Genomic DNA, 15,445 nt, shown 5'->3' with positions numbered 1-15,445 from the left:
GACAGCAGCAGTGTTAATCCTGGTTTGGGAGAATGTAAGTTCTATGTTACTGCTCTAGGATTGAAATGTGAACTGTTCTGGAGTTGAATGTTGAGTCAGTGCTGACTCTCCAAAAGCAAATTTCTGGGGGATTCATGATCTTTTAATGTCTGATAACATCCAGGCTGTTAATTCTGGAAGTGAGCGCTGTACAGCATGGGAAAGGCTGTGGTTGTTTTTACCTTTGATGTTGAAGATGACTGAAGTCAAGCAAGACTTTTGTGTCTTCCTTTCATTTTGCTTCGTCTGTGCCTAGTCTTGATGGAAGTTGTAGCTCTGGGAGCGTTAGTATTTGTTACACAGTACCAGAATTTAGTTAAAGGGCCCAGCTGAAGTTAGTCTTGCTCTTCTAAGCTGTGAGGGATTGACTCCTTTGCTTTTGTCAAATGGAGATGCAGTACCTGTTACTTGAGGAGGCATTGTTGCCTATCTCAGTGTAGAAAGCACTGAAATGCTTACAACCATTCTTGTAGCTCCTCAGTAATCATCTGGTAGCAGTAGAAGCAGAACATGAAAATACCGTCTTGGACGTGGCAGTTAAAGGGGATTCAAGTTCAGTAACACAAAAAGATAACCAAAGTTAGAAAAAGCTCATGAACCCATCCAGCATTAAGCTATTACTTTGAGCCATTATCTGAAAAATCTTGAGTGCTGAAGGAAATGACCAGAGAAGCAATTTAATCATTATGTCAATATGTTGCTACATGTTATTAATTAACACATTTCTTAACAGTACTGTCTGTTGTAACCCTCTGCAGACTCTTAGTTTGCTGTTCAATAAAGCTTAGATAGGTGGTCTTGAAGCTGATTCACTCTTATCATTTGCATGGAGTTTTGTTGGAACATCTTAAGGTCAGTGTTAGCAACTATTTGAACGTGAGGTTGTATTTTATTTACTTGGTTGAACAACTTGAGAAGGCTTTCCCAAAACAGGCTTAACAGGGTAGTAGCTTTTGTGCACTAAATGAGCTGTGACTCCAAAGGACATTCAGTCCTGAAAAGTACAGTGGGTGATAAGACCTGGCTCAGGTGGCAGTTTTACAGGCAGGCTATGAGTAATGTGAAACTAACAAGTTAGATACCTCAGTAGCTCAGCAATAAGCAAATAGTTGTGTTTCTACATGCTTATGAAAACTAGTAGCCTTTTCTTCTGTCTTTTCTGGCACAGAGTGGGTTTGCTTTTAACTGAGGAAATTGGATGGACTTTGAAATAGGAATTCTTGGGAACTGTGGAGTTCTTAAGCACTGTTACAGAAACGGTTATCCCACAGTTAAACTATGCAAAGCTGACTGCAGACTGGAAATCTAGGAACAAGGTCTACTTTTATTGATAAGATAAGGTGTTGTACCACACACTGGTTAATAATACTGTGAATGAGTGTAATACTCAGAGATTGGAATTAAAAAAACAACAAGAAAACTTCAGTCAGATCTGTAACACGTGATGTGAATGTGCCATATGTTTGGAGAGTTAAGATAGCTTACCTGTGCCATTCCCCACAATCTGCCAAAACACAGACTTGTTTATAATGTGCTTTTTTCTTTCCACCTGTTTGTTTTCCCAGCCTTCCAATATATTTTTCACAATGGATGATGTAGTAAAGGTTGGGGATTTTGGACTGGTAACTGCTATGGACCAAGATGAGGAGGAGGAATTGGTACTCACCCCAATGCCAGCTTATGCCAGACACACAGGACAAGTAGGGACCAAACTCTACATGAGCCCAGAACAGGTTTGTGTTCTCTCAAACTATTTCCAGCACCACCTTGAAGACACTTGAATTCCTGGGAGCTCAAGGATCAAGTAGTCTTTCTAGTAAACTGTTACAATCAGGTTTACGTTGTTTCTCATCGAAGTAGAGTTTTGAGCTAAACTGAATTCCAAAATGAATATTTTAAACATAAAATAGCAAAAACAAACACAAAAAAGGGTTGGTGACCTGTTCTTTGGTGCACTGATTTATCTTGCTCTTAATGTATTAGGCTGTGTAATATTCAAGTCAATAAAGAACGTGGTATTCTTCAGGAGGTTTCAGTTGAAACGTGGCTAGGTCTGCAAAGGGGAGCTGATGATAGGAGTTGTTTACTCACACTTGCTCAAGTTTGATGTGTCAGAAGGCTGTTACAGTTAGCACCTGTTCTGTGCTTTTCTGCTCTGCACAGAGCTGATCACTCCCCTGTGTGGGAAGTTGTTTGATTACACTGTACGTAATCCTGTGACCAAACTGGCTGACCTCACCTGAATTCTGAATTTTCAGATCTGTGGGAACACCTATTCTCACAAAGTGGATATATTCTCTTTGGGACTGATCCTCTTCGAGCTGCTTTACCCTTTCAGCACACAGATGGAGAGAGTCAAGGTAGGTATGGTGCAGCAGCAAGGGTTAGCCTCTGCTTGATCACTTCTTCAAAAGAATTGCTTCGTAAGACACTTGCAAGAGGTTCTTCTCAGCTTTAAAAAAGCCTTGGAATTGGGAACATGGAATCTTTATCAGCCTTGTCCAGATTCCCTGAATCACTGGAAATGAATTGCAGCCTTCCTTATATGTGCAGTTGAATTGAGGCTGCAGTTTCTTTACAAACATTCTCTGTTGTGGTGCCAAGTAAGAGGAAATACTGAACTGAGATATCTGAGATCTTAAGCAAAAAATGAGTGTTGCAACTACAAGCCTACCAACTCATTCTTCATTCAGGAACTGGAGCCATGCTGTGCATTTTCACTATTTCTTCTTTTTGCATTTCCAGTGCATTTCTTTAATGAAAAAAGTGAAAAATTGTTGTTTATTTTCTAATAATAAAATCTTAGCAGTAATTCCCGCTCAGTGTGAAGCACCATGTTCCCTGTAATAGGTGATTTTCATTGAATCCAATGTGAATTTGAAGTTTTGATGTATGTTCCTTGCTGTTAAGATGCATGAAATCAGGAAAAAGTCCATAGAGAAGAGCAAGAGCTACAGCCAGAAGGTTTTTTCTCTTGCACATGGTGACCAATGACCTACACAAGAATGAGAGTTGTCACAACCTGTATTTATCAAATCAGTATGTTTAGTGCTTTGAAATGCTCGTGTGAAGATGGATTGCTTAGCAGAGAAGTTAAAATCATGCTGTGAGTGCAGGCTGGCCAGATACTTTGCTTATTCTGGTCTTGCTTCCTGGTTTTTGTTGTTTTTTTTTAATGAATAAGAGCATGGTCTGGAGGAGGAATAACAGTGCTGAATCTGAACCGCTTGCCCTAAAACCAATTTCAGATTCCCTAAATGAAATTAGTTTTACTGACACTTACACCTAATAACTCTCCTTGGTTTTTAGGTCTCCTGCATGACTGATTACAAGCTTTGCCCTTCCTGTTTCTATTCTGAGTACAGAGGCAAAGCAGGTAATCAGAGTGAATCCTAAATCTAACTCAATACCCCAGGAATTTTGATTCTTAGAAGGAGGGTAAGAAGGTTGCCCTAACTTTCCCTGATTTATTTAAACTCTTTTTGATAAAATCAAAAAGAACTTCCAGCCATTTATTGTCTATTCTGGAGCTTGGCTTCTGTAATATTTGCTTCCAGCTTGTTACACTGATGTTTTCATTGGCCAGTCTTTACTGCTATGTGCTGAAGCAAAGAATGCCCTGTCTGATCTATGAGCCCAGTAAATTCTAGGAGTCTGTGACCAAGGACTGAAGAATACCCATAAGGAGAATATGAGACCTGCCACTGTCACAGGCTGTTAGTAGTTACCCTGTGACAGTACCCTTCATTTCCAAATTAGATGTTTGAAAACAGATCACTAAATGCAGCCTGACTTGGTAGAGGAAAGCACTGTTTGCAGCAGTTTTCTGTAATAAACTCCAATTCTCATGAACTGGGGTTTGACTGTTGCCCATCACTATTAGCTGGTTAGTTTGTACTTTGAGTGGAGTAATAATGGGTGTGTTTTAACTTCAGAATTCTTGTATTTTGTGCTCAAAGTTTTGCAGTATTGTAGTTTTGGGGGGGAACTGTCACTAGGTGGAGCCAATGTGCTCTTTATAGAAGGTGCAGTGACTGAGCTGCGTGCCTAGGGAACAAGCAACTTAGCCATTAAAGTACGTTGTGATCTTAACCTCTAAAACAAAACTGAAAAATACAGCTTTTCTTCATTAGGCTGATTTGTTTGCATAGGTTAAAAAAATAAGAATAATAGTGTTAAATGGTGTTTTGGAAAAGCTTCATCTTTTTCTTAATGTTTCTGCAGACCCTGAGCGATGTTAGAAATCTGAACTTTCCAACGTTGTTCACTCAGAAATATGCACAAGAGGTAAGTATGTCTCCTGCTAATAACTGTAGCTTTTTTCTTTGCTTTCCAATTGCTGTGCAAGTAAAAAAGAAAACAAACAAACAAAAACAAAGTACCAACCCCATCAACTTTGCTATTAAGACACATTTCTCTATCCGTGATGTACTTTACAGTGTTTCAAAGTTATAATATTGTGGACATTGATACTTCTGTCACAGGGTTTATCTCCAGTAACTACACAGTGTTACTCAGCTTCCCTTTGGCACTTGATGTCATTTATGTTGCATACTTCTTGCCATGAGTTCTTGCAGCAAATCCATATTCACAAAGAGAACATGCAGAGTTGTAGACAGGTAGAAGTGGAGACAGTGTGGTAGCATGGTGTAGAATTGTGGCTGCATGGGATCTAGCTCCAGGAATTGCATCTCTCAAGTAGAAAACCATATACTGAATTGGTCATCCTTAGAGCTATACACTGTCAGATAAGGAGGAGGTGATGTACAGAAGCCCTCCAGTAAAAAGCTGAGATGCTTTTGGGTTTTCATGGTACTTCAGACCAGTAGCTAAATGAGAGCTTCCCTGCTGGTTTTACAGCTGCCAAGTGACAGGACCAATGGGATGTGCTGTGCTCAGTTGGAACAGGACATTGTTTTTCACTAATAAAGATGTTCTGCTAAGTAACTGAGATAAACCTTCAGACTGTTCTCATACTTAAAGGAAAGCCATCACCATCAAAAATTACTGCATTGCTTTAAACATGGTGATTAAATGTGAAGCTCAAAATTACTCATGAATGACACTTAAAATATTTTAAAATTCTTATGATTTCAAATCTTATAAATGTTTTACAACTCCATTGAATCTTGGGCCAGTTTTGGTTTGCCAAATTGATTGTTGTCCTTGATAGTAAAAACAATTTAAGGAATAAATTACAGTGCTGTATTTTCCAACATTTAAATCCCTCCTGACTTCTGTGCCAAAGCAGTAATGCCCAGATTACTAAGGAGGTGGTTGTTTATACTGACACGAAATCAGAGCATTAAATCACAGAATCACAGAATCACCCGGGTTGGAAGGGACCCCAAGGATCATGTAGTTCCAACCCCCCTGCCTAGCAGGGCCACCAAACATACACATTCAGATCAGGTTGCCCAGGACCCCGTCCAACCTGGCCTTAAACACGTCCAAGGACGGGGCATCCACAACCTCCCTGGGCAGCCCGTTCCAGGGCCTAACCACTCTCCTAGTAAAGAACTTCCTCCTAACATCTAACCTAAATCTTCCCTCCTTCAACTTAAAACCATTTCCCCTAGTCCTGCTGTTGTCAGCCCTTTTGAAGAGTTTACTCCCCTCCTGGGTGTAAATAAATAAATGGGTGTAAATAAATAGGAATGAAGGTATGAATTGGTTTGAGCAGCACGTCTCGTGCTTTCTTTCAGTACATCATGGTGAAGGACATGCTCTCTCCGAGTCCCACTGAAAGACCAGAGGCGGCTGCAATCATAGAAAATCCTGTATTTGAGGACCTGGAACTCCCAGCCAAACCAGTGCTGAGGCAGAGGTCACGGACAATGAGTCTATCAGGAAACAAGCATTCAAGACAACCAAGCAAATAATTATCCTCAGGATCACTTCTTCCACTCAGCAGGTTTTCAAGGGATTGTTCATCAGAAGGATCCTATGATGCAGAATGTCTATCTTGGAAATGTTTACTTATGCTTTCTTTTGCCATAGCCAATGTTTAAGATGTTGGATGGAGTTTTGTTTACTTTGACAGCCAACGAAAGCCACACTTTCCACATTCCATTTTGTTTATCTGAACTCTCCTTGGCAGGTGGGATCAGCGACTGTGCTTACCAATGTTGTGCTCCTTTATCTCTTTCTGGGGGGTTGGGATTTCTGGAAGATTTTTTTTTATACCCTTTTTTTTGTTGTTCCTGAAGCTTGTATATGTCTGCTTGCTGGGTAAGTGAGAGACCTGTAACATGTAAATAGAATTAAAATACTGTATTTTTATAGAGCAAATTACAGTCTCTAAGCCTAGTGAGTGTAGATCTGAATCACTTGCTCTTCGGTGAAATGAAGATGATTTGGGAAAAGAAAAACAGAAGAAAAACCACAAAATGATGACTCCATTTTTTGTCTCTGGTAGGTAAACTGGGAATCTGCACTATTTTTAAAGCAAAAAAATTACCACAGCTGTACATACTGTCACTCTTCATAGCCAATCTTTACAGGAAAGTTTTTCATATTTCTACACTGTAGTAGATCTTAGGGAATGCATTTTATACAGATAAACCTGTAGGGAAGGGAAAGGAGCTTTTTGCTATTAAAAGAGGGCTTATAGACAACAGTTGGAAGAGCCATAATAAAAAATTATGTACAAAAATGTTGTGATTCTGACAATTTAAACCTAATGAAGTCATACGTGTCGTATGTAATCTTGTAGATTTGTACTTTAAAAAGAAAAATCAACTGGTAGGCATTTGTGTAATCTGCTAATTTAACTGCCTAATGCCGTGCTTTTATTTCTCATTGTAAATATGTTAATTTTTATTTATAAAATACAGAATCAATCCATTTGGGTTGGTGGTGTACAGAATGCACTCGCTATAATCGCTGAGCGCATTAATTATTGTGACTTATTTAAAGTCTAAATGATTTAATAAACTTTTTTATTTAAAACAGTAGTAGTGGCTTCTGTTCAAAACCTGCAGCTGTGTGCTGCAGGTGGCAGTCTCATGCAGCTGGAACTGGCAGCTAGTCTGTATCTGTAACTGGTTTACTTTCTTGTCCTGTACTTGCCCAGTGCTGCAAGGAAATGAGATACAGACAGAGCAGGAAGCAACGCATGAGGTATCTCAGCATTTTTACAAGTGTGTGCTCCATCAGTGCTGTACAGCTCAGCTCGTGGCAGAGCTGCACAGACTTCACAGTGTATTACAGGCAAGTAACTTTGCTGGTGTTGGGCACCTGTAAGCTGCAGCTCAGAGTGCAGAGAGCGTGCAGCTGAGCCCCGTGCTGCCTTTATTGAACACCAACTTTGCTCTTTGGCCACATCCTTCCCATCACCTCCCCTTTGCAGAATGACACAGGTGCACTACTAAAACTGGTTAAATTTATAATGTAAAGTGCAAGAGCTATAATTGCTGGATCAGAGAGATTGTTTCAACGTAAGCTGTAGGAAGTGACCACGATGTATACAGAGGAAGTCAAGTTGATGTTATACCGAAATATTTCTCTAGCATGAAGATTGAATTTGTCTTAGGAAGCACTCATTTTAAAAAATAATTACCCAGGAAGGAATTTGCTCCATTTGCTGTAGCAAACTGGTTCTTGTTCATAGAACTGTGGTATAATTGCATTTTAACCATATGCCCCCAGCTGTCACATTCCAGTCCCTTCTTCCCCTGTTTTCAAGACAGTTATTCTTCCATTAGGTACAGAACATTCAAGACCGTGTCCACCTCCTCCAGTAACTGGTTCTGGACTCTACTGCTTGGGCTTGCCCTGCTGGGCATCACTGGGCACTGGCACTGTAATGCTGTAGTCCAAGTCTGGAGCAGTCTTGGTGAAGGTGGCTATGGAAACCATGTCTTCTCCAATGTCCACCTGAGACCTGTGCCTGCAGATGAGCAGCTTCCTCAGGGCCCGCTGGAAGTCCCTGTTGAGGAAAGCATAGAGCATGGGGTTGATAGTGGAATTGCAGTACCCCAACCAAGTGATGATCTTGAAGGTTTCAACCAGGACTGTGCTTGCGGAGTTGCTGCCCCTGGCAGCAAGCCACACGTTCAGGACAAAGTACGGCAGCCAACACAGCACAAAGACAGAAATGATGATGCTGATGGTCCGTGTGGCCTTGTTCTCCAGCTGCAGGTGGTTCTGCCGCTTGCTGTTAGGGTGGTAGTGGATGTCCAGGGTCTGAGACACGATACGAGTGGCCTTGAGCCGGGAAGCTCGATAGATGAAGAAGTACATACTGCACATGACCATGAAGGGGACGAAAAACGCAAGAGCAGATGCTACGATGGCAAAAATCCAGTTGGTGACGAAGATACATTCTGTGCCTGCATCGAAATCCACCCCGGGGATCTCATTCCAGCCCTTCATGACGGGAAGGAAGGAAATAAGGGAGGAGTATACCCAGACTGTGCAGGTCATCACAACGCATCTGCCAAAGGATGGGGAGAGGAGAGAGGGTCTGAGTTACTTTGAGCTGAGAACATCCAGTACAATTCAATCCCCATGGTAACATTTGTGGGATATCACTGTTCAGTAGTCCCAGAGGGCTTTGAGAAACCACTGAGCACAGAACAAGCTGGAGTACAATAAGTCTATACGTGAACAGCTCTAATAACTGAGTACTAGGATCTGTGGCTTGCAGAATTGGGGTCAGTGTAAGAGGTGCTCTGAGCCAGGTGGGAGAAAAAAAACAAAACAAGAAGAAAGGTTTTACAAAGGATTGTTATTAATATTTAAAGTAACAGCAGGCAGATTTTTCTGCTTGGTTTCAGTATTAGCTTCCAGCCATTACCCTCAGACAACCTTCTCCACCCTGCAGTCCTCACTTCAGTGTTTCACATGAAACCTTGACAGGAGGAACACTCTGCAAAACTTCAAATGGAGCAAAGTTTCTTTTCTCACACAGTTCTGATTTGGGGCAGAAAATGCCAACAGCTTATTTGGGCCCTGCTTGCTACAGGCTGTGGCCAAGTGAAAATTTGGAGGGAGCTGGAATGAGGAGCAACTGCACTCACCTGCCACGGGACATCCTTCTGGAATAGTGAGATGGGGTCACCACAGAGCAGTATCTGTCCAAGCTGATAAAGCACAGAGTGACAATGGAAGCGGTGCAGAACATGACATCAAAGGAGATCCAGACCTTGCAGAACAGCTTCCCGAATAACCACATCCCCGTCACCTCGTAAATGATGCTGCAAGAGAAATGGGTAGAAACCAAAGCTGGAAAGGCTGATTTAACGTATTTCAGGATTGCACTGAAATAATGTTTTTCACACGGAGGTGCTCAAGAGGAGTGCACAGCAAAGTTAAGGTCAGTTACACACCAGAGATTAGCCCTCCAAGAGCAATCCAAGGCATCAACCCATGCATAGAACGAGGCTGAAGAAGATCAAGCCCATCCTCCCTGCTTGTGTTGTAAGAAGTGCTCTGTTCCCAGAGTTCCTCGCATTTACGTCTGCACAGCTTTGTTCATCACCGCTTTTTCCAGTGCCCTTTGAAGCACTGACCTTTATCAATCCTCCTCGGTTCCTAAGGTGTGGAAGGTGCCCACTTTTCAACTCTTGGGTTAAAAGAGTAGAGGCTAGGAGGAAGCCTATGTAGCTTGTACCTTATATAGCCCAGAAACGCCTCAACCAAGGGAACACACCAGCAAAAAGCAGGCATTATGCCAAAATCATTCCCAGCAAAGTCAGAGGGGCCTGTAAGAAGTGAGCAGCGATGGAAGGAACATATGGCAGCTGTAGGAAAGCTGATGCGTGTTCCTATAGCATTCAGCTAGATGCAATTTGCTTCCCTTCTCTGTAGCTCCTGGAGTGCTGCTGAAACAACCATTGTGTGGATTTGATGTGGAGAGCTGAGTAACAATCTGTTCCTGCAGAGCTTTAATTATCCTCTAACTTCACAGCTTTACGGTCAAATACAGTGGAAGCAGAGCAACAGCACTGCAGTGCCCTTAGGTGGGCTCTTAGGTTGGCAGAAACAGCCAACATGATGTCAGGAGCCAGGAATCAACGCCTGCTCTGCATTTAATTAGCAGCAGTTCATTAAAACTACTGGGAAAGGTTGTTTCAAAGCACGATAACTGCTCTGAGTGCATTAGCAGAGCACAGTGCTGTTGAAGGGCTCCAGCTCTTTTCCTTCCTTTTGACATGTGCTGCCATGCCTGCTGAGGAGCAAACTGCAATTTGGAAAAGCTACGTGGATGTGCAGCTGAGAACCATCAGCAAAATGAATCTCCTGGTGAGGTCTGCCTCATTCCCAGTGACTTCAATGGGGTACGAGCAAGTTAGGTCATCCTACAGCTAAGCTGTAACCAAGTCCCTGGGGTAAGAGACTGCAGCTGCTTTATCCAGCTCCAAGAGCACTGAATGCAGTGCAGCCATCTGCCGCACACAGACTTATGGCCACTCTGCAGCATGAGACAGCAGAGCCCACAAGTTGCCTTGGTTTCATAGAACCATAGGATCTTCCAGGTTGGGAAAGATCTTTGAGATTACCAAGTCCCAGCACCAAACCATGTCCTTCAAGCCACATCCACACATCTTTAATACCTCCAGGGATGGGACTCCACCACTTCCTTCATTAAATATGGGGTGAGCATAAATTACCCTACTTCTACTCAAGCAAAATCCTTACTTTTGTACAGAGTGAGGAGGAGATGGCCTTTGTTTCGATAAGTGACAGTTATCAATTTGCATGGTAATATGTGTAAAACAATTCCCCAGACTCAGTGAATCACATTTGATTTCCCACTGCACACTGCAGCGTTTCTTGTCTGTTGATGTAAGCAAATGATCTGTCTTGAAAGGTCACCAATCTTCCCAACAAACCCCACTCAGCATTGGCTGAGCCAGAAGGAACAATGAAAATTCAGTGTTTTGCCATGAATATGAAGAACAACACCATTGTGATAGCCTAGCAAGTCCACTGATCTGAAATCGTTAAGTTTTCTTACACAAGTAAAGATGTAAGGGTTATTTTTACTTCTCCCTCCCACTACCAGAAGATAAAGCAGAAGGTTAAAGCGGTATAAAACCAACTGCACATAATTTCACTGTGCTGATTTCAACAGACTGGGAGAGATGAGGGGAGAATATCCTCCGTGATTTGCTCTACCTTTGAAACGTTAGTGGCCCCCACGCAGTCATTGCAGTTAATGATGACACACCAGGGGTTGTCCCCACCTCTCATCCTCCAAATGCTGCCAAAACATTCAGCAACGTTCAGACTGCCTCCATCACCCTGTAGCCCTTCCATAGCCAGCAAGAGAAAAAACTCTCCATTCATGACAAAAGAAACCTCACTAACAGGTTTGGGTCAGGAAACTGAGGCACAGAAACATCTGTAATCACTGACCCAGCATTCAGATCTTGGGCGAGCTCTTCTTACCTGAACGGCATGACAAGGCAAGCCACAAGGAAGTCTGCCATGGCCAAAGACATGATAAACATGTAGGTGACAGTCCGCAGCCTCTTTTCCACCACCGGGCAAATAAAGACTACTGTATTTCCCAGGAGTGTGACCAAGTCAATGAGGGTCAGTACGAGCCCGATGGCCACCTCCTGGAGGCCGATCCCTGCCCATCTGCCAGCTCCTTTCACAAAGGATGACGTAGAAGAGAAATTAGAGAGCCACGACTCGTTTTTGTCCATCAGCATCTTCCCACCGTTAAGAGCTGAAAGAGAGAAAAAGGGGGAAATATTAACACTTCAAAGCACGGTGAAAGGAAGTACAGAAAACATTTATGTTCTGCTGGCTTCAAGGAAAATCCACACACCCTGCTGTGCCTCTGCCATCACCATCCCATGGTCATCAGCTCAGAAGCGTCTGGTACAACGTGCTGTGCTGGCTGAAGTTCTCCCTGGCAATTAAAACCTCTCCTGTGAAGGACAAGTGAAGAGTGCTGAGAAGAGAGGGAACTCAAGCAAACAACTGTAAGCCAAATTAAAGCAGCTCTGCTAAGTCCCACTTAGCAAGAAGCCGTAGCCTCAAAATACATCCTTGGGATCACCTCATGCTATCCACAGACCAGGTGAGACTGCTAACCCAGGCTGGGTGCTTTCATAATCCATAGTTTATAACATAGCCTGGATTGTCCTGTTTGTTTTTGAGGCTCTGAAGGTATGATTTTTCTCCTACAGGTAGAGAACAGTAGGCAGCTCCATCCCATGCTCTGAATCGCAATCAGAGCTGCCAGTAATCCTTATGGCAAGCAACTAATTTAGAGCCTTGGGTGCAGCAGACTTGTGTTCCCTTCTGAGCACAGCAGGGATGCTCCCAGCTCCTCAGTGGGTCAGGATAAATGTCCCCATGACCCAATATGCCAGTGATGGGCCATTTAATGTCTGTCACACTCCCCAGCACCCTCATAACCGCTTGGTCAGCATGAAGAGCCCTCAACAACTTGCTTATTCCTCATACAGAAGCAATTTCAGGCTCCTGGACACCCCTGCAGCTCCTCTAACACTGTGATAAACCAAACCTGCAAACAATTTCCAAGAAGTGAAAGTACTGTGGATTTATATAATGACATAATGATGTTCCCCGTTTTGTCTCTGATCCCTCCTCGCTGCAATTCCTAATGCTGTTTGCTGCTTTTGATTGGCACTTAGCACTAAGATGACCTGTTCATGATCTAAAGATCTCCTTCCTGAACGGCAGTGCTCAGCTCAGAGCCCACTGCTGCACACACAAAGGTAGGAAGCAATCAGGTTCCTTCCCTTGCATCATCACTGAAGTCTGCCACTTCACAGCTAAATTTCTCCTACCATTTAATGCTCTGTCACTGAGCCTCATAAAAGCTTTTCTGCAATTTTTTGGGTCAGGCCTCACAGCGTTAAGATGGGCTCCCAAGACACAGAAAACTCAGATCTCACTCAATTTCAAGTTTTTCTCCTGTTTTTCCTTTGCACCTGAATAATTATAGATGGGAGCGCTGTGTTTGCTGCCTGAGGTGTTTAGATGTGACACAAACACGGGCTTAGCAGTCACATCTGCCCATCACACATGCCCACGTGATTCTTCGGTAAGCATTTGTACAAAGCAGATCATCACTTACACACAGCTGCTCTGGTGATGATCTGTGAGCACGTGCTGCATTCAAACTTCAAGGAGAAGAAGTCTGTCTTTGCAGTCTCTCTATGATGCTCGAGTACCACCTTAGTTACTTGTACAGGCTGGCTTCGAAGGTCTTTCCTAGTGAGAATTCTAACAGCAAGCTGCTTATAATGCAGGATACATCTAGAAGGACACAACAGTGCTCAAACAGAGGTGACAAACATGTCCACATTCACAAAGCATCGAAGAAACACGCGTATTATTGTTTTGTTATGACACAAAGACACACTGAGCAGCTGGAAACCAGGCGCTCCTCATCTGGCCTTCTATGCCATTTCTCCAGCAAGAAATACTCAGCAAAAAGAAGGTTGTTGGATGCTTGAAACTTCAGGGCTGAATCAGGGTGCAGACAACAGGGTCCTGCTGCTCCTGGCTGCATTTCAAGCATCCCCACAGAGTCCTGGAAGCGCGTCTGCACACTGTGTTACACAGATTAGCCAGCAACTTCTTTCTTGCTTGCTAAGAAATGCTTCTCCTGAGTCACCTGGAGCCTTGTTAATGCAGAAAAGCAATAATCTTAAAACTTCTGGGACAAAACAGGATGGGCCATCCTTCCAAGAGATGTACTTTGCTGCCAAACCCTGCTAACCAAGGAAAAGCACAGGACAACATGCAGCTATGCCTCCCCACTGTGCTCCCACCTGTAAAGCAGTGAACCACAGAATATCCTGAGTTGGAAGGGACCCACAAAGCTTTTCAGGTATATAAAGCATGCCTAAAAGACGGCTGCACCAGCAAGCACTGCCCAGCACTACTCTCTCCTTTTCCATCTGCAGAGTAGCATTTTTAGTACGAAAGATGATTTCTTCCCACCCCCAAATCAGCGCAGAATAACTCTAGAGCAGGTCTGGAAACACACCAGCAGCAAGCACGATCCTTACCTTCAAACCTGACCACGGCCACAGCTGGGTGAAGCATCACAGCAGCATCATAGAGCAGCAGTGGGATGCAGCATGCAGGACACCACAGTCCATTCCCACTCAGTGCTTGGAGTTGGGCTGCATGCGAGCATCGTCTGCTCCACCGCCGTGCATCAAACCCTGCAGAAGTGAGTCTGCTGCTCTTCTCCGAAGAGCTGGCAGGAAGCAGTAAAACTCAGGGCAAACTTAAACCTGCAGTGTGAGGGTGAGAGAGCCCACAGGTGTCGGGGGTGCAAAACCCCAAAAGCCAAGGTGTGAACCTCAACCTGCAGGGATGCGAGCTCACAACCCCAGGGCTGCAAAACAGCAACCGCTGGGGCTACAGATCTTCAAGATGTTGGGTTCAGACCCCCCAACCCCGGGGATACCAGCACCCAAGATGCAAACCCGCAGCCCCCGGGATGCAAAACCCCGTGTGGTGGGGGTGCAAAACCCCAACCGTGGGGGCTGCAGATCCCCAACCCTGCGGCTGCCTGCACCCGAGATGCAAACCCGCAGCCCCCGGGATGCAAAACCCCGTGATGCAGGAGTTCAAAACGCCATCCCCCGGGATTCAAAACCCCATATCCTGGGGGGTGCGGAATCCCCACGGGCGAGCTGCGCATCCCTGCGGGTACAAAGTCCCCACCCCCGAGCACGCAAAGCCCCAACCCGCGTAGAAAACCCCCAGCAGCGAGAGCTCGGGGAGGCACAGCCAGCACTCCCGGCTCAGTGCCGGGGTCTCCCGTTGCCCCCAGCCGGGCTGCACTTACCGGCAGCAGGCGGTGCCCCGGCCCCAATCCCTCGGGAGACCTCGGCCGCCCCGCCCCGCCCCGCCTCCCAGAGCCTCCACCCCTCGGGTCCCTCGTCTGCAAAACGAATGGTTTGGTTTTGTTTTGGTTTTTGGTTTTTTTTTTTTTTTTTTTTTTTTGGATGAGGGAGTCTGGAGTGTTTTACGTCGGGTTTGTTGCTTCAGAAATAGCAGATCACTCTCTGAAGGTAATGAAGTCTGCTTTAAGTGGTGCTTTTCAACTCCAGCGATGAAATTAAACAGGAAAAGGAAAGGGAAAAAAATAAAAAGTGATATCACAATTATCTATCTATCTATCTATCTATCTGCCTATCTGTCTACCTACCTACCTACCTCCCTCCCTCCTCTTTAGGGAGCTGTTGGGGAGGAACAGAATGAACAGATGTCCAGAAGAGGGCCATGAAGATGATCAGAGGGCTGGAGAAGACAGATGAAGACAGGCTGAGGGAGCTGGGTTTGTTCAGCCTGGAGAAAAGAAGGCTATGGGGTGACCACATTGCAGCCTTTCAGTGCCTAAAGGGAGCCTACAAATAGGAGGGGAGCCGACTGAAAGGGTTGATAACTGCAGGAC

At 44.3% G+C, this 15,445-nt stretch overlaps 2 protein-coding genes across 3 annotated transcripts in view; one reads left to right on the top strand and one right to left on the bottom strand.

The window, feature by feature from the left end:
* Nucleotides 1-6,585, top strand: part of EIF2AK3 (eukaryotic translation initiation factor 2 alpha kinase 3) — a 41,379-nt gene extending 34,794 nt beyond the window's left edge. Inside the window, exons 14-17 of the mRNA XM_048942163.1 lie at nucleotides 1,605-1,772; nucleotides 2,298-2,399; nucleotides 4,264-4,326; nucleotides 5,745-6,585. Of these exons, the coding sequence (XP_048798120.1) occupies nucleotides 1,605-1,772; nucleotides 2,298-2,399; nucleotides 4,264-4,326; nucleotides 5,745-5,921 (510 nt within the window). The 3' untranslated portion in view covers nucleotides 5,922-6,585. The remainder of the gene's footprint in view (nucleotides 1-1,604; nucleotides 1,773-2,297; nucleotides 2,400-4,263; nucleotides 4,327-5,744) is intronic.
* Nucleotides 6,586-6,712: 127 nt separating this feature from the next.
* LOC125692077 (octopamine receptor-like) lies at nucleotides 6,713-14,886 on the bottom strand. 2 transcript variants are annotated; one of them, XM_048942181.1, is made up of 7 exons: nucleotides 14,837-14,886; nucleotides 14,046-14,204; nucleotides 13,106-13,287; nucleotides 11,825-11,927; nucleotides 11,437-11,722; nucleotides 9,063-9,239; nucleotides 6,713-8,476 (listed from the first exon to the last, which is right to left on the bottom strand). In XM_048942181.1, exons 4-7 carry the CDS (start codon nucleotides 11,847-11,849, stop codon nucleotides 7,798-7,800), a joined length of 1,167 nt encoding a protein of 388 aa, XP_048798138.1. In that variant the 5' UTR covers nucleotides 11,850-11,927; nucleotides 13,106-13,287; nucleotides 14,046-14,204; nucleotides 14,837-14,886; the 3' UTR covers nucleotides 6,713-7,797. The 2 variants fall into 2 exon arrangements, with proteins under 2 accessions (XP_048798138.1, XP_048798139.1); XM_048942182.1 differs by lacking the exons at nucleotides 11,825-11,927; nucleotides 14,837-14,886 and having other exon boundaries at nucleotides 14,046-14,391.
* Between the last annotated feature and the right edge of the window lie 559 nt (nucleotides 14,887-15,445).

The sequence above is a fragment of the Lagopus muta genome, chromosome 4 (genome assembly GCF_023343835.1).
Source record: "Lagopus muta isolate bLagMut1 chromosome 4, bLagMut1 primary, whole genome shotgun sequence".
NCBI lineage: Eukaryota > Metazoa > Chordata > Aves > Galliformes > Phasianidae > Lagopus > Lagopus muta.
Note: the sequence above shows the minus strand (reverse complement) of the source record. Positions and strands in the feature narration are given on the sequence as shown.

Bases quoted from the DNA above. Each gene is read 5' to 3' on its own strand.
- LOC125692077 (XM_048942181.1), bottom strand. From the start codon at position 11,849: ATGGTGATGGCAGAGGCACAGCAGG. The intron at 9,240-11,436 runs GTAAGAAGAGCT...TTTCTCTTGCAG, and splicing joins TGCCTTGTCATGCCGTTCAG to CATCATTTACGAGGTGACGG. The intron at 8,477-9,062 runs GTGAGTGCAGTT...ATCCTTTGGCAG, and splicing joins AGAAGGATGTCCCGTGGCAG to ATGCGTTGTGATGACCTGCA.